Raw genomic sequence first — 21,802 nt, 5'->3', positions numbered from 1 at the left:
TTTTTTAGATTACATATGTGAATGAGATCATATGGTATTTGTCTTTCTCTTTTGGACTTAATTTCACCTAGCATGAGACCCTCCAGGTATATCTTTGGTGTCACAAATGGCAAGATTTTATTCTTTTTATGGCTGCATGAAGTCATTCTCTTTATTTTTCTTGAAGTTTGTGGATGATAAGGACAGCATAGAGTCTGAGTAAAAGATAAAGCTTATGGAGTTCTTTAATAACAATATCAATCTAGTGTGTGTGGTCCCGTTAGTTGGAAATACCCTAATCAGGAATACAAAATCTCATAATTTTTTTTCTATCATTACAGCATAGCTCTTTAACATAAGAAAGCCTCAATCCAACCTAAAAGTAAACAGTAACTAGAACAAACTCATAGCTCATTTGAAGGTGTTTAAAGGTATATTTCAGTGGAAACGTCCACAGCAGTACCTCTTAAAACCCCCAATCCAGTGTTGGTACAATGTTGATGCGTCTCAGGTGAACAATCTTGTTCATGTCAGAAGCTCTCCCCAAAATGGCCACTTGCAGTTCCAAATTGTCATTGATAAAATTGAGTCAGTTGAGAGATAAGCATATAAGTTAATGTTACAATGATAAAACATGACGGAAACAGATGTTTGGCCTGGAAAATCTACAGTTTTAGATTGAGACAAACCATAAGTACTGCAACAGTCCATAAGAATAATGCTTGTATCACTTTTTATTTCCAGGGGTTGGCTGAAGGACAGTTGACATTGAATAGGAACCAAACTAAACCTGCTTCTGGGCATATGAAACTAAGCAAAGCAATTCTCAAGGACACAGAAAATTAAATCTTTATAAGGTTTTCTTAATATCTTCATTGAAATACAACTTACATGTCATAAAATTTACCCATTTAAATTACATACTTCAGTGGTTTTTAGTATATTCAGAGAGTTGTGCAACCATCCTACAAACTATATAACGTTTTCATCACCCCAAAAAGAAACCCTGTACCCATTAGGAATGACTTCCTCCTAGACCCACCCCCAGCCTTAGGTAACCACTAACACTCTATATATTTGCCTACTCTGGGTATTTCATACAAATGGGACCATGCAATCTGCGGTCTTTTCTGGCTGGCTTCTGTCACTTTCTATATTTTCAAGGATTGCCTATGTCATACCTGGTGAAATTTTGAAATGTTTTTGCCAGTCAGAGATTTGAACCCAACCTCCAGGGCCAGTTGAGATGGACTGATTGAGTCCATCCTCTCATAGTCCATTTCTCTTGGAGACTAGAGTCAACACACTAGATAGATCATAGAAGCAGGTGCAAACTAAAGTGAACCTAAGGCAGGAATGACTTATATTAGCTGGAGAGGGGATGTTTGGTTTTTGTAATTGTACAGTGACCTTGTTTTTGTCTGTGCTTAAACAGAATTACATGTTTTCTCTCAGATCACTGTGACTTGGTCTGATGTTTGTGTCCAGTGAGATTGTTTGCCTACCGTGAAAACACCAGGGCTTAACTATGAATACCAGGCCCACTCCTAAGTGTCAGTGTCAGGCCAGTTCTTGAATATTAAGGGCAGCTTTTCTCTTTCTCAAATATTAAATGAGATACCGTATTTAAAATATTTAGAACAGTGATTGGCGCATGGTAAATGCTCAGTGTGGATAGCCACTGTAATTATTTTCCACCACTAGAAGGATTTTTGTTAAGTGTCTTGGGTACTTAAATAAAGGTTAACAGCAGAAAAGAGGAGTCAGTTTCATGCAACAGAAGCTATCATGCATTTAGCCATGAGCAAAAGATGCCCACTATCCATCAAATTAGTGATCTGGAGGCTGAGGATTAGATGATACTTTAGAATGTGAAAGTGGATTTGTTTTAAGAGGGACTATCTGCTAGATATATCTTGTACTCCATTTTAGTTCATTTTGACCAGCTTTTTAAGCAAACTCTTGACAGTACTAGAATCAACCCAAATTACCTCACCAAGTTTCCACCCCCTTCATAGAATTAGTATAGCCTGATGATGGTGAGGAGCAAATGTCATTTAGATCAGTCTTGCTTGCCTGCTTATAATCACACCTCCAGGCCTTTTTTGCAAGTATTTGCCTGTAAGTTTTAATACTGCCTACATTCTGAGTTAACTGCAGAATATTTCTATAAAGGAGATTTTTTGTGTGTCTGTGGTAACCAAGTCCAAATCCTGGGATTTTCCGTTTCTGCTCTAGGACAGATTGAAATGTTAGTATCTAGTTCCCTTTTCTTTAAGGAAAAAAATGAGAATGGGAGGATATTGGCAAGTGAAAAATTCTTTCTTAAACAAAATTCAGCATTATGTGGTCCCCCAGCCCACAAATCAGAAGGATCAGGAATTAAGCTGAATAACTAGGCATAGGGGAAAAGCATAAATATGTCTTTTGTTAGTAAGGGAAAGAGAAAAAGAAAAGCACATGGAAATGCCACACACCAGTGAAGGTAATGTGGGGGAAGGAAGAATGGGAGTGTAGTTGGGGAATGCATGTAAATGCACATAGTTTCAACACTCTGTATTTGTGTATTAGCACATAGTATAATAGTTGGAGTTCTTGATGATTTCTGTGAGTCATCAAAAACAAAAAAATTTATGTTTAGTGTTTAAGAGGTCAAGGAAGATGTAACTCTGCCTTAAAAGAGATTAGGATAGTTTTTTGGAAAATTTCACTTATGTGGAAAGTTTGGCCATTTCCTAATAATATAAGCTAATTCAAACATTCCAGAGGAGAAAACTGAAGTATTGGATTCTAAATTTTATCAGAGGAAATTTCATAGTATGTATCTATTAACAGATATTTATTAAATTTTCATACATGTAGTTGTACAAACTGTTAATTCATTTTAGCTTTCATTAAAATGCTGCCACCAAAAGCTTTCTTGTTAAGGGACTACACACAACTTCAGCAATTCAGATTTGTTCATTTGGTGCAGGACAGCTTATTTTGCATATGGTAAAGACATCAGTGAACTTGAGTACCTGATGAGGACAGGCTACATTGCTTATATCTACCTCTCACTAAAAACAGCAATATGATTTTTTTTTTCAAGTCACCTTAAAAGTATTTGAAGAGATGATCAGGGAACTGCCAGATTAAACTTAGGAGGAAAGCCTAACACAGAGAGGTAAATAGTAGACAACTAAAACAAGTTTATCCCTTGCCAAAACACAAATGGGCTTTGGTTTATCAACTTAGAGTGAGGCAAACAGAAGTCAAGGCCCAGAGCATGTGAAAGTTGTGAAGTTTTAAAGAAGTTGCTCCACACATTAAGTATAACCAAGCCTGCTCCCCTTCCTCCAGACTCCAGTGGGACTATAGAAACAGCTGCCTTAGCAGTGGGCAGGCTAGAAGATGGAAAATAAAGGGGAAGTTGTGGCCTAAGTTGTTGTGGCCATCAACCAGTCCTGTGTAGATAGGCCAAGGAATCCCCCAACAGTGAATCTGGTTTAGGTAGTACCCTCCAGAACACTAGCAGAGGCAAACATAGAGCTTCTCTGGAAGACAGCATATTCATCCTAACCTGAGCAGATCCCCTACAAACAATTTTGAAGGGCAGTAACCACTGTCAAAAACAATCAGGGCACACAGAGAAACAGGACAGGCAGCACCTACAGGAAAACAAAACAGGCCACAGAAATAAATGGTCATAGCCAGTTAGCATAGTTCTCATACACAAGTATAAAACAAATTTGCTTACTCTGTTTAATGAAATAAATATTGAATAATTGCAGAGAAGAGTGAACTGTAAAAGTGATGTAGCAGATTTGAGAAAAAAATAAATAGGACCTATAGAAAAGAAAAAAACAACCAAAATAAAAAAACTCAGTCAACATTTTGACAGCAGATTGGACTTCATAGAAGAGAGAATTGGTGAATCAGAAAATAAAAGGAAATCATCTAAGTGCTGCACAGAGAAAGACTGTTTTAGGCCCACAGAAACAGAATTTTAAAAATATACATGCATACATAGAACAAGATTTTTTAGGAAGGATTCACTCATGATTATAAGGATGAGAAGTCCCACAGTCTGCCATCTGCCAGCTGGAGGAGGCTCAGGAAAGCCAGTGGTGTCATTCCAGTCCAAGTCCAAAGGCCTGAGAACTAGGGAGCTGATGGGATAAGCACCAGTCCAAGTCCAAAGGCCCGAGAACCAGAAGCACTGTAGTCCAAGAGCAGAAGATGGATGTTCTAGCTCAAGCAGAGAAAGCCGGTTTGCTCTTATACCTTTTTGTTCTATTCAGGCCCTCAACAGATTGGATGATACCCACCTGCATTGGTGAAGATAATCTTCTTTTCTCAGTCTGCCAATTCAAATGCTAACCTCTCCTGGAAACACCTTTGCAGACACACCAACAAATAATATTTTACCAGGTACCCAGGCATACCCTAGCCCAGTCAAGTTGACACATAAAATTAACAACAGAGCCAATGGTAGAAACAATGGAGAAGAGAATAAGGGTTATGGACAATTTAAATGTAGGTTTGATGACAGTCCTAATAAGAGAGAATAGTTCCAGAATTGATGAAGACACCAGTCCATAGATTAGAGGCTAGCAAATCCCAAATAGGAATAACAAAGAAACACAAACCTAGACACACTGTAGACAAAATTTGTAAAATAAAAACAGTACATAACTTGGAAGATGACTTTTTAATATCAGAAACCTGTGGAGTGGTTTCCTCAGTGTGTTGAGAGAAAATAGCTGCTGATCTAGTGGTCTTTTAAGAATGATGATAAAATAGACATTTTCAAAGAAAACATGTTAACAAATCACTAAAAATTGTTAAGGATGGACTGCAAGCAGAGAAAGTAAGCAAAGATGGAAGGTCTGATACACAAGAAGGAATGGAAAGCAAGGGAAGGTGTAAATATGTGAACGAACATAAACATTGCATAGAATTATGTGGCACTTCATCAAAACAGACATAAAATTACCAGATAATTTGTAAGCTGCAGAATGGGAGAGTGTGGGAAGTGTTGGAATGGAGTTAAGGTGCTCTAAGATACTTATATTATCCAGGAGGAAGTAACGGTTTTAACTTTAGACCTTGCTAAGTATGTCTAATTTCTTAAAAATAATAGGAAAAGATTGTATAAGAAAGAGGGTAAGTGGACTGACTATATCACAACAAGCTGATTCTAAATGTATCAAGAAATGCTTGGTGCCAAGAATAGCTAAGATGTTCAGGAAGCAAAAGAACAAGGTAAGAGGACTTTGTTCTACCTGTTATCAAGATTTATTATAAAGATGTGGCAACTAAAGACTGGCATTCATGCAAGTATATGGACAAGCAGATGGAACTAGTAGAGAACCTGGAAACTGACCCATGTATTTAGTGCACTGCAGAGAAGAGATGAAAAGACAGACTTCAATAAATGTGTTCAGTCACAAAATAAATTCTTAAGTGGATTGAAGAGAAGAACTAAAAGTCAAAGGCAAAACATAAATCTTCCATAAAATAATTTGAGATAGGGAAGGATTTTTTTAAACAGCCAAAAAGCTGCAATCATGCAGAAATTAATAAATACAACTAAATTAAAATTTAAAACTTTGGGTCACCAAAAGAAATCATAAAGAGTAAAAAGACAAGCCATGGAAGAGAGAAAAATATTTGTAACATGTATCACTGACAGAGGGCTTGTATCCAAAATATGAAAATAAGAAGAAGAAGCAGATAATAACAGGACTTGAACAGGCATTTCACAAAAGGGGGGGTTCAATAAATATATGAAAAGGTGTTCAACTTCATTAGTAATTAGGGAAATAAAACAAACCACAGTGGAATATTGCTATACATCCACTAAATTGGCAAAAATTTTTTATCTAACAATACGAAGTGTTGGTGAGGATGTGGAGCAACATAACTCTCATACACTGTGGATAGTAACGTAAATGTAGTACCATCACTTCGGAAAAGGGTTTAGCATTCTCTAAAAGTCAACAATAAACATCTTATGAGCTAGTGATTCCATTCCTCAGTATAGATACCATTTAAAGCATACATATATGTATTGAGTTACTTGGGTAAGAATAGTCACAGCAGCACTGTTCATAACTTGAAACTGTCCATCGAGTGAAATGGATAGATTATGAATATTATTACAACAATGTTTAAACTTAGGTGTAACAACATGGATGAGGCCATAATATTGAAGGAAATAAGACACAAGAACACTACCAGACAACATTAACCTGTACTGTTTATGGTGAGGAGAGCCTACTTTCACTTAAAGGGCACAAGTAAATATTTTTGCTGCCTCCTGTTCTCCGTCACAACCATGCTACTATGCTCTGCCGCAGTAGTGTGGAAGCAGCCCTAAGTGGTCCATGTTGTGGTTGTCTTCTAGCAAGACCTAACCCTTAGTGTAGGGGTGCATGTATTTGAGGTAAAATCAGTTTTTTAAAAGGAAGGGAACAACAACAAAAAATGATTACCATAAAAGATTGGATAATGATTACTTCTCGGAAGGAGAGGCTTGTGATCAGGGAAGTGTAACTTAGAACTCTAGTATGCTGGCAGTGTTTTAGTGGGTCTCGTATGGAGGTTGCACTAATGTTTATAGTTTATAACTTTCTACATAAAAGTTTTCTGTACAGTAAATAAGTCAAATCACAGTAAAATTAGTTTCAAAACATAACAATGGTCAGTGCTTCCGTAATTGGTTGCTTTAAAACATAATGTGAATTTTTGTTTACATTTGAATTGCCTTGCTTGTTTCTGAAATCTATATAAAAGAAATACTCTGATAAAAGCAAAGTAAAACAGAAGGAATAAAAAAAGCAGTAGATTGATAGCCACTGAGAAGGGACTAGTGGTTACCAAAGGGGGTGGGTTTGGGGAAAGTCGGTGGGGAGAGAGAAGGGAGTTCAGGGGCACTATAATTCGCATTCACAACATAGGTAGGTCACTGGCATGGTAGTACAGCACGGGGAATACAGTTAATGACTCTATAGCATCTTATTGTGTTGATAATGACTAGTGGAGGGGGTGATGTCTTGATAATATAAGTGTAAAATAGAACACAACTACTTTGAATTAATAACTCCAGATATATGCATTAGATAATCTGCGTTTAGGGGCTTGGAAATGCAGCTTGCAATTAAAATCTTGGCTTATTTACACCAAAGTACTGACAGCTGTCCTCAACTTTTATTCACAGGTTCAGTAGATGAAGGCGTCACTGAAGGGTTACCTACACTTCAGAGCACTTCTAGCACTAATGCTCATGCAGATGATGACGATCGGTTAGTACTAACATACTATGAACTTTTTTGTATGCATTGTGCTTAAACTGTTAATTGAAGCATTTTAGCTGGGAATTGTGTAAAGAAGTTTATTGGAACCTCACTTTAGCATATTTTTCAGAGTAATGAGGTGACATCACACCATAAATTAGATCACCTATATGAAGTATTTTATTTGGCATTTTCAAAATTGCCCAGCCCCATCACTTTAAGTAATATTTGTGTCAGGGGCTGGGGAACTGTGAACCACAGGCCACTTCTAATCCACCACCTTTGTTTGTAAATCACATGTTACCGGAACAAAGCCACCCTCGTGTTTACATGCTGTCCATAGATGGCAGAGTTGAGTGGTTAGAACAGGGGTCATGTGGGCAAAGCCAAAAATATTTACTGTCTAGACCTTCATTTCACTGTCTTTCTCATGGAAACTTTTCCTGACCACCAGTCTAAAATAAAACACCAATTGGATCACCTTATTTTTAGTTCTCTGTCCTGATCGTTTTCTCAAATACTTGACCTCTGACCACTGATTACAGACTCCACTGAATGAACTCCTCCTCAGACAGAGGCTAAGATGGGCTGATAAACTGTATTTGTTGAAAACATGAAGGACTCAAAGAACTCAAATAAGGTTTATTGTTCTTTAGTAGCTAAGCCTGGTAGAGCAGGTTATGAACCAGTTATTTGACTAAATTAATGAAGGCATAAACAGACAAATGTGCCTAGATTTCTTAACTTTAAACCTTAATGAGGTTGTCTGGTCTATACTAGATAATGTGCTAAGTTATGGGGATATAGTGATGTGTAGCCTTTGCCTTTAAAGGGATGAAACTGATTTGGGGGAGAGGCAGGAGGTTAAGGATAGACAAGTAAACAGATAACCTATAGTGATCTGCAGAGACTTCTATTGTTCTGCATAGGAGAATGCCTACCTAAGTCACTGATAAATCAAAGTAGGTTTCCAGGAGGAAGAGGTGACTTGTTAGCTACATTTTATAAAATGAGTAGGCATTACATAGGTAAAGAAGGTAGGCAAGTAGGGGAAGTTAAACGTACAGGAGCACAGAACTAAGGGTAGAAGAACTGCTTGGTGTAGGGTATGTTAGGGGAGTTTGACAAAAAATGAGGCTAGAAAAGTACATATAACCCAGGTTACTAGGAATCTTATATGCCTTGCCAAGGGGTTTAGACTTTATTCTGAATATAACAGTGAATCATTGCAGGGTTTTAAACGGGACTGATTTAATCAGAAAGGTCACTGTGAAAGTGAGAAGGATAGGTTGGAGGGGTATGGGCTAACGAGAGGGAGTTATTAGTTCAGGCTTGTATTAAAGAGGGCCCAAATTAAAAGCAGTAATAGGAAGGAAAGAATTAGAGATATTAAGGATTTCATAAGGTAAATATAATATTAATCTATATGTTCTGTGGTCATACTTCCTTGCTTAACTTAAGATGGGGGACATTCTTGACAATAACTTTGTTTTTCATATTGCTATAAGTGAAACGTACAATCTAACTAACTGATTCAGAAAGTCTTTAAGTGTTTTTTTCTTCCATTGATTTAAAGATGTGCAAAAATATTTATTCAGCTTAAAAATCAGAACCTGGTTGCCTTCTTTGGTCTGTTTTTTAGATTGGAAAATGTTCAGTATCCCTACCAACTCTACATTGCTCCTTCTACCAGCAGTACAGAGCGACCAAGTCCAAATGGTCCAGACAGACCTTTTCAGTGTCCAACTTGCGGGGTACGATTCACCCGTATTCAGAACCTAAAACAGCACATGCTCATCCACTCAGGTACTGGCATCTCCCCTATTGTTGTATTAAAGCAGTGTTCAGAAACATTTTATTTTGGAACCTCAGTTAAAAATAGAAAACAGGTGTTTTTTCATTAAAAAAATTTACCTCTGAAAAATTAATGAGAACAGATAAGCCTAAGTCTATTGCTGAAATGGTACAGTGTCAGAAAGCTGTTTGCTTATTAATAGACGTGCTAAAGGCATAAGTTTTCTGATGAAAACCTAGAGGGATTTGTGTTTATAAAATGTAAATTAAAAAGGTATTCAATGTATACGGTGTGTGTATATGTATTAGGTAGAAAACATGAATATAGATAGTAAGGTAAATGAAGTTAAAAAGCTACATATCCATATATTGTAACTTCTCTGTTAAGTTTGAAATTATTTCCAAATAAGAAGTGTTTTTAAAAATAACAATAATTTGGAGGAGCCAAGATGGCAGCGTGAGTAGGGCAGCAGAAATCTCCTCCCAAAACCATATATATTTTTGAAAATACAACAAATACAACTATGCCTAACAGAGAGACCAGAAGATACAGCACAACAGCCAGGCTACATCTACATCTGCAAGAACTCAGCATCTCACGAAGGGGGTAAGATACAAAGCCATGACCCAGCAGGACGCGAGCACTACCCCCACCCCAGCTCACCAGCGGGAAGAAAGGAGTCAGCATGGGGAGGGAGTGGAAGCACAGGACTGCTACGTAACCAGCTCTAGTAATCTGCACCACGAGCACAGACACACACATTGCATGGTGTGCTGGATATTAGAGAAACAGAAAAGTAAAATCTGCAAGTGGGTCCCCATAGCCAGCTCCCCTGGGACAAAATAAAAGCAAGTGCTTTTTGAAAGTCTTAAAGGGACAGGGGCTTAACAGCTAGACAGAATCGTCCTGGCACACTCAGCCCAGCAGGCTAGGAATCCTGAGGAACTTCAGGCACCCTAACCCCCTGGTGGCAATGCAGCTTTGAAGCCCCTCAGGGCAATGAGCATCCTGCCATTTGTTCCCCCCGGCCGGCGCTGTCCCCGCATCAACGGCAGAGCAGCCAGAGAGCAGCCGCACTCACAGCAACCGCCCAGAGTCTCCTCCCAGTGCACAGCTACCCAGACCAGACCCAGAGGCTGCTGCCAGCACACAGCCTCCCGGCACAGAGGAAGCTGGGGCAAGGCGCAAAGGGGTGCTATTCTCACAGGAGAGCACACTCGGTGCACCTGCCACTCCCCACAGGGCTCTGGGCTACCCCGAGGGCTGCCCCGCCAACAGCAGCTAGGAGATTAACCTGGAGGCTGCTCCCGGTGTGCGAGTAACTGACACAGACAGCAGAGAAGGGCAAGGCAACCAGCAAGCAGGAAGGGACTTTGTTCTCCCAGCTGACACGTGCGCCACCTGCCTACGACTACCTCTATCACCATGAAAAGGCAGAAGAATTTGGTTCAGTCAAGAATCACCCAGACAACCCCTGAGAGAGGGCTTGGGGAGATAGATATAACCAATCTTCCTGAAAAAGAATTCAAAAGAAAAGTCATAACCATGCTGATGGACCTGCAGAGGAATATGCAAGAGCTAAGGGAAGAAGTCAAGAGGGAGATTACAGAAATGAAACTATTTCTGGAAGGACTTAAGAGCAGACTGGATGAGGTGCAAGAGACTATTAATGGAATCGAAATCAGAGAACAGGAATACAGAGAAGCTGAGGCAGAGAGAGAGAAAAGGATCTCCAGGAATGAAAGAATATTAAGAGAACTGTGTGACCAATCCAAATGGAACAATATTCGCAATATAGGGGTACCAGAAGAAGAAGAGAGAGAAAAAGGGATAAAAAGTGTCTTTGAAGAAATAGTTGCTGAAAATTTCCCTCTCTGACCATGGAAGCCCACAGATCTCCCAACACAAAGAACCCAAGGAAGACAACACCAAGACATATAATAATTAAAATGGCAAAGATCAAGACAAGGACAGAGTATTAAAGGCAGCCAGAGAGAGAAAAAAGATCACCTACAAAGGAAAACCCATCAGACTAACATCAGACTTCTCAACAGAAACCTGACAGGCCAGAAGAGAATGGCATGATATATTTAATGCAATGAAACAGAAGGGCCTTGAACCAAGAATACTGTATCCAACACGATTATCATTTAAATATGAAGGAGGGATTAAACAATTCCCAGACAAGCAAAAGTTGAGGGAATTTGCCTCCCAGAAACCACCTCTACAGGGTATTTTAAAGGGTCTGCTCTAGATGGAAGCACTCCTAAGGCTAAATAGATGTCACCAGAGAAAATAAAATCACAGCAAAGAAAGCAGACCAACCAAATACTAACTAAAGGCAAAAAATAAAATCAACTATTCACAAAAGCAGTCAAAGGAAACACAAAACAGTACATAATAAAACACCTAACATATAAAGAATGGAGGAGGAGGAATAAGAAGGGAGAGAAATAAAGAATCATCCTAATAGCTTAATAAATGAGTTAAGTCAGATGGTTAGATAGCAAAGAAGCTACCCTTGAACCTTTGGTAACCACAAATCTAAAGCCTGCTATGGCAATAAGTACGTATCTTTCAATAATCACCCTAAATGTAAATTGACTGAATGCACCAATCAAAAGACACAGAGTAAGAATGGATAAAAAAGCAAGACCCATCTATATGCTGCTTACAAGAGACTCACCTCAAACACAAAAAGACATACAGAGACTAAAAGTCAAGGGACAGAAAAAGATATTTCATGCAAACAATAGGGAGAAAAAAGCAGGTGTTGCAATACTAGTATCAGACAAAATAGACTTCAAAACAAAGAAAGTAACAAGAGATAAAGAAGGACATTACATAATGATAAAGCGCTCAGTCCAACAAGAGGGTATAACCATTATAAATATATATGCACCCAATACAGGAGCACCAGCATATGTGAAACAAATACTAACAGAACTAAAAGAGGAAATAGAATGCAATGCATTCATTCTAGGAGACTTCAACACACCACTCACTCCAAAGGACATATCCACCAGACAGAAAATAAGTAAGGACACAGAGGCACTGAACAGCACACTAGAACAGATGGACCTAAGAGGCATGTACAGAACTCTACACCCAAAAGCAGCAGGATACACGTTCTTCTCAAGTGCACATGGAACATTTTCCAGAATAGACCACATACTAGGCCACAAAAAGAGCCTCAGTAAATTCAAAAAGATTGGAATTCTACCTACAAACTTCTGAGAACACAAAGGTATAAAACTTGAAATGAATTGTACAAAGAAAACAAAAAGGCTCACAAACACATGGAGGCTTAACAACATGCTCCTAAATAATCAGTGGATCAATGACCAAATTAAAATAGAGATCAAGCAATACATGAAGACAAATGACAACAACAGCACAAAGCCCCAACTTCTGTGGGACGCAGCAAAGGCAGTTCTAAGAGGAAAGTATATAGCATTCCAGGCCTATTGAAAGATGGAAGAACAATCCCAAATGAATAGTCTAAAGTCACAATTATTGAAACTGGAAAATGAAGAACAAATGAGGCCCCAAGTCAGCAGAAGGAGGGACATAATAAAGATCAGAGAAGAAAGAAATAAAATTGAGAAGAATAAAACAATAGAAAAAAATCAGTGAAACCAAGAGCTGGTTCTTTAAGAAAATAAACAAAATAGATAAACCCCTAGCTAGACTTATTAAGAGAAAAACAGAATCTACACATATCACAGAATCAGAAATGAGAAAGGAAAAATCACGATGGACCCCAAGGAAATACAAAGAATTATTGGAGAATACTATGAAAGTCTATATGCTAAGAAGCTGGATAGAAGAAATGGACAACTTCCTATAAAATACAACCTTTCAAGACTGACCAAAGAAGAAACAGAAAATCTAAACAGACCAATTACCAGCAACAAAATTGAATTGGTAATCAAAAAACTACCCAAGAACAAAACCCCCAGGCCAGATGGATTCACTGCTGAATTTTATCAGACATATAGAGAAGACATAATACCCATTCTCCTTAAAGTTTTCCAAAAAATAGAAGAGGAGAGAATACCTCCAAACTCATTCTATGAAGCCAGCATCACTATTAATACCAAAAACAGGCAAAGACCCCACCAAAAAAGATAATTACATACCAATATCCCTAATGAACATAGATGCAAAAATACTCAACAAAATATTAGCAGACCAAATTGAAAAATACATCAAGAGGATCATACACCATGATCAAGTGGGATTCATCTCAGGGATGCAAGGATGGTACAACATTCGAAAATCCATCAACATCATCCACCACATCAACGAAAAGGACAAAAACCACATGATCATCTCCATAGACGCCAGAAAAGCATTCAACAAAATTCAACATCCATTCATGATAAAAACTCTCAACAAAGTGGATATAGAGGGCAAGTACCTCAACATAATAAAGGCCATATATAACAAACCTACAGCCAACATCATACTTAACAGCAAGAAGTAAAAGCTTTTCCTCTAAGATCGGGAACAAGACAGGGATGCCCACTCTTCCCACTGTTATTCAACTCGTACTGAAGATCCTAGCCACAGCAATCAGACAAAACAAACAAATACATGGCATCCAGATTGGTAAAGAAGAAGTTAAACTGTCCTGTTTGCAGATGACATGACATTATACATAAAAAACCCTAAAGACTCCACTCCAAAAGTACTAGAACTAATATCTGAATTCCGCAAAGTTGCAGGATATAAAATTAATACACAGAATTCTGTTGCTTTCCTATACGCTAACAATGAACTAGCAGAAAGAGAAATCAGGAAAACAGTTCCATTCACAATTGCATCAAAAAGAATAAAATACCTAGGAATAAACTTAACCAAGGAAATAAAAGACCTATGCTCTGAAAACAAGACGATGCTCATGAGAGACATTAAAGAAGATAACAATAAATGGAAACACTGCCTATGCTCACAGATAGGAAGAATTAATATTGTCAAAATGGCCATCCTGCCTAAAGCAATCTACAGATTCAGTGCAATCCCTATCAAAATACCAACAGCATTCTTCAATGAACTGGAGCAAATAGTTCTAAAGTTCATATGGAACAAAAGACCCCAAATAGCCAAAGGAATCCTGAGAAGGAAGAACAAAGCTGGGGGAATTATGCTCCCCGATTTCAAGCTCTACTACAAAGCCACAGTAATCAAGACAATTTGGTACTGGCACAGGAACAGACCCCCAGATCAGTGGAACAGAATAGAGAGCCCAGATATAAACCCAAGCACATATGGTCAATTAATATGCGATAAAGGAGCCATGGATATACAATGGGGAAATGACAGCCTCTACAACAGCTGGTGTTGGCAAAACTGGACAGCTACATGTAAGAGAATGAAACTGGATTATTGTCTAACCCCATACACAAAACTGAATTTGAAAAGGATCAAAGACCTGAATGTAAGGCATGAAACCATAAAACCCTTAGAAAAAACATAGGCAAAAATCTCTTGGACATAAACATGAGCAACTTCTTCATGAACATATCTCCCTGGGCAAGGGAAACAGAAGCAAAAATGAACAAGTGGGACTATATGAAGCTGAAAAGTTTCTGTACAGCAAAGGACACCACCAATAGAACAAAAAGGCATCCTACAGTATGGGAGAATATATTCATAAATGACAGATCTGATGAAGGGTTGACATCCAAAATATATAAAGAGCTCCCACACCGCAACAACAAAAAACAAATAATCCAGTTAAGAAATGGGCACAGGATCTAAACAGTTTCCCAAAGAAGAAATTCAGATGGCCAACAGACACATGAAAAGATGCTCCACATCGTTTGTCATCAGAGAAATACACACCAGTACGGATTGCCACTATCCAAAAGACAAACAACAACAAATGTTGGCGAGGTTGTGGAGAAAGGGGATCCCTCCTACACTGCTGGTGGGAATGTGAATTAGTTCAACCAATGTGAAAAGCAGTATGGAGGTTCCTCAAAAAATTCAAAATAGAAATACCATTTGACCCAGGAATTCCACTCCTAGAAATTTACCCTAAGAATGCAGCAGCCCAGTTTGAAAAAGACAGATGCACCCCTATGTTTATGGCAGCACTATATACAATAGCCAAGAAATGGAAGCAACCTAAGTATCCATCTGTAGATGAATGGATAAAGAAGATGTTGTACATATACACAATGGAATATTATTCAGCCATAAGAAGAAAACAAATCCTACCATTTGCAACAACATGGATGGAGCTAGAGGGTATTATGCTCAGTGAAATAAGCCAAGTGGAGAAAGACAAATACCAAATGATTTCACTCATCTGTGGAGTATAGGAACAAAGAAAAAACTGAAGGAACAAAACAACAGCAGAATCACAGAGCCCAAGAATGGACTAACAGTTACCAAAGGGAAAGGGACTGGGGAGGATTGGTGGGAAGGGAGGGATAAGTGGGGGGAGAAAGGGGGCATTATGATTAGCATGTATAATGGTGGCGGGGGGGAGCCGGGGACGGCTATACAACCCAGAGAAGACAAGTAGTGATTCTATAGCATCTTACTACGCTGATGGACAGTGACTGTAATGGGGTATGTGGGGGGGTCTTGGTGATGGGGGGAGTCTAGTAACCATAATGTTCCTCATGTAATTGTAGGTTAATGATACAAAAAAAAAAAAGAAAAAGAAGAATTTAATTCTGCAATCCTAAATTTCTCTGTGCCCTGATTAGTCAGCTTTATAATATTTTTTTAGTATAAAAGATTTTGGATAAGTCATGTGTAAAACAGATTTGAAACTTAAATTCAGTTATCACATAAAGGCAACAAAATTCTTGTAGTTAAAACTAACCTCTGATGAGTAAGTAATCTTTGCTGCTGTTTTCAACTGTGTTTATCTCACTTTTCCTATTCTGTGGACAGGTCTAATAGTCCCTGTGCTAAAACCAATTCCCTAATATTTTGTTAAATCAACAGATCGTGTGTGAAGGTTTTTATTCATTTTTTGCCAACTGTGATAATGAATTGGAGGAGACCATTAGTATACTTCATAGTTCACATTTTAATTTCTACATATCTTTCTATCACTATTATATTAGCTACCCAAAAATCCAATTCATCAAATGGTAGTTCTATCATGATCATTAATTTTGTTCAGAGATAGTAGAATTTTCCTTTTTCTTCACATTTCTGAAATAGGGAATGATGAATAGGTACATTTTCACATCTTTTCAATGTAAGCCTTACTACCTTAATGAAATGAAATAATAAACATTATCTGGAGATTTGAGTTCTGCCTAAATAAATACGGTGGTTAAAGTGTGTTTTAAAGTCTATAAGGTAGATGATCTAGAAGAATATGCAGAATCAACTTGAGTATATATTACTTAGTTTATCTCTTCCCCCTGTACCCTTGTGTGTGTATTCTTTTAGACACTAGAGACTTCAAATGTTCTGTACATTTTTTGAGATATGTTCTATTAGAAATCATTTTTGCTGGGGATTTTTGCCTTTTTAAACTATCTATTGCAGAATTATAATACATAAACTTGTGAGGTTTAGTGACGTTTCAGTTTATTGTTTTTAGATAATACTTTGATTTGCTTTATTTTTATAGGAATTAAACCATTTCAGTGTGACCGCTGTGGGAAAAAGTTCACCAGGGCTTACTCGCTAAAGATGCATCGCCTAAAGCATGAAGGTAAACGCTGTTTCCGGTGCCAGATATGTAGTGCCACTTTCACTTCCTTCGGGGAATATAAACACCACATGAGGGTTTCCCGGCACATTATCCGCAAGCCTCGGATTTACGAGTGCAAAACATGTGGCGCCATGTTCACCAACTCTGGAAATTTAATCGTGCACCTGAGGAGTCTGAACCATGAAGCGTCAGAGCTAGCAAACTACTTCCAGAGCAGGTGAGGCGCACAACGAGAACTGGACCAGGAAAACTGCTTTCTAAATAAACTCTTTTCCTGCTTTTAGGGCAGCCTGCTGTGTTTTTTATCAGGTTGCCAGCTAATCAGTCACACTCCTTTTAAATTCCCACTATCCATACTCTGACCTCCTGATCTATTTTGCTTAATGTGCTATAAGTACATACAATCATAAATATTTTTATAGTTGGTACTAGAAATCTTTTCCTACAGAAGTAGACTACTTATCCTTTTGTTATGGTTTTCAGTAATATGAGTTGAAGTAATTCTGTTCTTAAACACACATTACTGAAAACTTTACTATGTCAGTGATATATAGTTATATTGAATCACTGAAGTCAGACTCTGCATATTAATAAAATTCTTGACCACTACTCTTTTTATTTTTTTTCTATATAAAGGAATATACATTTATTTACCAGTAAGAGAAATCAACAGCAGCTATAATGGATATGATTATTTAGATCAAATGGAGTTTTCCTTTTTTCTTTCAGTTTAGAGCTCCATACTTTTAATATTAATAATTGATATTGAATTACCTTTCTGATTTAAAGGGTATCCAAGGACATCAGTTCTAATTCATAACACTAACTGCTGTTATGACTAAATATGTCACTTTACACATGAAGCTTAAAACTTAAGAGAAAAATAAAATGTAACCTTTAAAGATGATTTCTCAGTTCTCCAGGTCTCCTCTAGATATAAAATTCTGTTGTCTTTTGAAAATACTTTATCAGAATTGTATATCTGTAGGCATCCTTAGTTTCTTATAAAATCAAATATCTCTGAACTTTTAAATTTTAAACCACCTTTATTTTTAAAATATTATTTGTCAATAAATTCCAAATTACTCCTGCATAGATTTTTTTCCTTTTGACCCAGTCATTCATTTCGTTTAATCTAATTAATCGTTTCTGACTCTGAGCATCTCAGTATCCTGTCACTAAGCCTACATTATACATATCAAACATTGTTTGCTCAGAACTAAAATAGTGTCTCAGTTAACCACTCCTACTGTCTGTATCTTCCCTGTATGGAGCCCTCTGTCCTCCACTCCTCTTGTCTAACATGTGAAGACTTTTAACATAGGACATTTTAAATTGCTTTGAAGATCATCAGATTTTAATTTTTTTATTAATAATGGACAAATTATTAAATAGCCCTTTTAAGTGTATTAGTTATTGGCATTCCTAGTATAGTGAACTTTTTAAAGCTCATCAGTAAAGATTTAAAGCATCTAAGAGTTATTTCATAATGTTTATTGTTTTAACTACAAAGAATGCCTATAGTAGATAATTTAATAAATACAGAAAAGTATAAAATATAATAAAATTAAAAATCTTTTCTGATCCCATCACTCAGGGATGCTACCCACTGCAGTTAAATTTTGTTATATTTTATTGTCCACATTCAGTAATTAAATACTTATTTAATTACTATATAAATAGAAGTAGTATTTTCAATATCAATAAATTACTTTCTGAGGACTAACATGTAGCTAATCTCATGGCATTCATTTCCAAATCCCAATTCAAAGATAATTTATTACTGTTTTCATATACCAAATCTCATAATGGAATACACATAAATTTTTTTCTTTTTACATTTCTCTGTATAGTAGATTACATAAAAGGTCATTTATGCATAAGGATTAATTTCTTAACTAACATAACCAGGAATTAGTAGTAAAAGCTAGGTTTATACATGTCTTAATTCATGTATAATCCAAGAAAGGTTAAATATAAATTATCCAAATAATCTTTGCCTGAGTGAGTTTGCTAATTGCATTTGTTTTGTATACAGAAACTCTTCTACATAGAGCCAGAAGGGCTGCTTAGGCATCCAAAGTAATCCTGAAGGAGATAATCTTATCTACTGGTGATATGGAGAGTTGATATACTTCGGTTCTGATGGATGGCTTTGGTTCATGTTTAGGAAAGTTTAGAAGTTGAAAATCCTGAGTTACAATCTTCATTCAAGAACTAGAGAAATGAAAAATCCCAATCTTGTTTTACAAGTCAGATCTTTTATTGTGTCTTATTTATTACTGGTTTGAAAATTAACTCCCTATTTCATTCTTTGCCTCTTATCTAGTGATTTCCTAGTACCGGACTACTTAAACCAGGAGCAAGAAGAGACCCTTGTTCAGTATGATCTTGGAGAACACAGTTTTGAAAGCAACTCCTCTGTTCAAATGCCTGTAATTTCACAGGTCTCCTCGACCCAGAATTGTGAAAGCACTTTTCCCTTGGGGTCTCTTGGTGGGCTGGCAGAAAAAGAGGAAGAAATGCCAGAGCAGCCAAAGACCAGTGCTTGTTCTGAGGCAACCAGAGATGACCCCCCAAAGCCAGAGCTGTCTTCTATAACCATTGAGTGATTTCATGGTTTGGCTTCATTTTTGGTTTTTGGAAAGTGCCTGTGCTTAGTCTTGTACATTTAAATTTAATTTAATTTTTTAAACAAAAAGGGTTTGGAAGAGAATTTCTCTTTTTACTTTGTAAGCTCTGCAACTGATGATTTATTTTTTGTGACTGAGAGATTGCATTTGTAAGTGCATAGTAACATGATTTCAAAACATAATAGGAACTGTGAGACTCAAAGAGAACCATTTGACTTAAAACATGTATCAGTTTATTCCTCCATTGTTAGAATTAGGCTAACAACAGATCATTAGGTAAGGAAGAATTCATATGATTATTAAAAAGGGTACACCAGAAACAAGTCACTGAACAGAATTTGACAGATAGCCTGAGTGGATGTTTACTCCTATACACAGGACATTATACAATATTTTGTATAAAGCCTGTTGTTTTTGGAAGTATTTATGGTAAGCTTTCTTAAAAACTATTAGGGTAAATACTTCTGAAATCCAACATGCTTTTTTTTAAACTTTGTCACTTCTGTTACCATTTTTCATGGTGAAAATTTGGTATTGTGGTAAGCATTCCCTATACCTTTGTAGTATCACTCCTCCAAATAATCTTTCTCTATTCTGTGAAAGAAGGCAAAGAACCAGATTGAGAATAGTCAAGCTGTGCATGAAATGACAGGAATGGAGAATGAAATATGTAAATCCCTGCTTCCTGGGAACTTCTACTTCTGGTTTTCTGACTAAAATTGTTGTTTACCTAGTCTTTGAAAATTAATTCCAAGTTAATTAGGTCATTGCCTAAATCAGTTTTCCTCTTGCTCCATCAACAGTACTTTCCCTTGCACATATTGGCATGATGCCATATAAAGGAAAAATATTGGAGGTATTCTATGTTTTATATATAGGTTTATGTATTGTTGAGGATGTTTTTTATTGTGCTGTTTTGGACAAAGTAAATTATCTGGTAAGGCTACATTCTTAACTAAGGTTGTTTACAAAATCTCATATGAGAGTGATACACTGTTTTTGTTCCAAAATGTTTTTAGACATTGTTAAGTTTATTAAAAGCAGTTAGTACAGTTTTTACACAATGTAAAAGATAAGGAAAGGCTATAAAATGATCTATGTGATCTATGTTTCATAAATGGGAAAAAAAGAATTGTCAAGACTAAAGAAAAACTCTTTTGCTGCTAAAAAAGAAGGAAACTTCCTGGTTTATAGTAAAAATTTATGTAATACTCTAGACATTAGTGTTATTTTCATTTAGTGCCATTAATGCATCACTGATGATCCTAAATATTCATGAGTCCATAAACAGTGAACTTTTGAGTAACTTTATATATATATGTATATATACACATACATACTCAAAAAGTCTTTAAAAAATTATGAAATCACCTGATTAGATTAGAAAAAAATTAATGAAATTTAATTTCTAATTCAAAACATATGAATTTGGGGTGCTAGGTCTTAATAATAAAATATATTTTTAAGTTATGTGATTTGTTTCTTTTTTTTTTTTAAGTGGGCTAATTCAGTAATTGATTCCCTCTCACCTCCCCACCCAAACATAAAAGAAGAGAAAGTAATCTCACTGAAGATTTTTTTAAGCTAAGGTTCTTTCTCTTCCCATATTCTGCTGTCTTTGTTTCCAGCTCCTTATCTCACTCCAGAACTTGCTTTTCCCCTTTGCTCCCAAACATAGGTGTATTACATTCAGGGAAGTCAGCATATACAGGCCATATGATGGTTTCCACCATTTATACTTCTTTATTAACAGGGTTGAGTTACTTTCTGCAACAGACTGTAATGCTAATTCGTAACAGTATGACTGTCCACCTGGAAAGGTCAGGAATTTTTACTTTTAATGTTGTAGATATGTTCTCTGAAAACTGTTACGCCTACCAATAGATAAATCTCAAAGTTAATTTAAAATTTTATATGGGCAAGACAAAGAATTTGTAAAATTATGATTATAATCAGGAATCATTGTTGCCCTCAGTTTTAAGCATTGCATTTTTTTTAAGTAAATAAGGGGGGAGGGGAGGAAGAAAAGAAGAAATATGGTTAAAGAAGTGTATAAGAATTGTTTGGGGTTTTATTGGTTGAAAGTGTTTTAACACATCCCCTTTCCTGAGAACTCTACATTAAGGGAGGCCTGCTCAGTGTTGGCAGCTCCAAGGTATTCTGTGTACTCAGAAGGTAGGATTACTACCACTGGCTACTATTTTCCAAGTGGAAACTTTATTTTCATTTGTTATTACAAAGTGCATAGATTTCCAAGTTTTATGAAAAATTTGAATGTACTGTGAAAATGCATTCTTGGTTGTTAGTTGTCTCTATTCCCCAAGTCTTACTAGTACAGACAACTAGTATTTAACATAAAATGATATAAACGCCTTCTTTTTCTCTTCCATTGAGGCCCTTGATGCATCTGTTTTAGGAAACT

The 21,802-nt window shown here is 36.7% G+C and overlaps 1 protein-coding gene across 9 annotated transcripts in view; it reads left to right on the top strand.

Annotated features, from left to right (window-relative positions):
- ZBTB44 (zinc finger and BTB domain containing 44) overlaps nt 1-20,850 on the top strand; it is a 58,015-nt gene extending 37,165 nt beyond the window's left edge. For 6 of the 9 annotated variants that reach the window (XM_036930142.2, XM_036930143.2, XM_036930139.2 and 3 more), the window contains 4 exons: nt 7,184-7,268; nt 8,902-9,065; nt 16,664-16,964; nt 19,077-20,850. In XM_036930142.2, coding sequence (XP_036786037.2) covers nt 7,184-7,268; nt 8,902-9,065; nt 16,664-16,964; nt 19,077-19,359 — 833 coding nt within the window. In that variant the 3' untranslated portion in view covers nt 19,360-20,850. The remainder of the gene's footprint in view (nt 1-7,183; nt 7,269-8,901; nt 9,066-16,663; nt 16,965-19,076) is intronic. The other 3 variants (XM_057491094.1, XM_036930144.2, XM_036930145.2) reach the window with 3 other exon arrangements.
- Nucleotides 20,851-21,802: the final 952 nt, after the last annotated feature.

The sequence above is a fragment of the Manis pentadactyla genome, chromosome 13 (genome assembly GCF_030020395.1).
Source record: "Manis pentadactyla isolate mManPen7 chromosome 13, mManPen7.hap1, whole genome shotgun sequence".
Taxonomy (NCBI): domain Eukaryota; kingdom Metazoa; phylum Chordata; class Mammalia; order Pholidota; family Manidae; genus Manis; species Manis pentadactyla.
The sequence above is the reverse complement of the archived record's forward strand: the minus strand, read 5'-3'. Positions and strand labels throughout refer to the sequence as shown.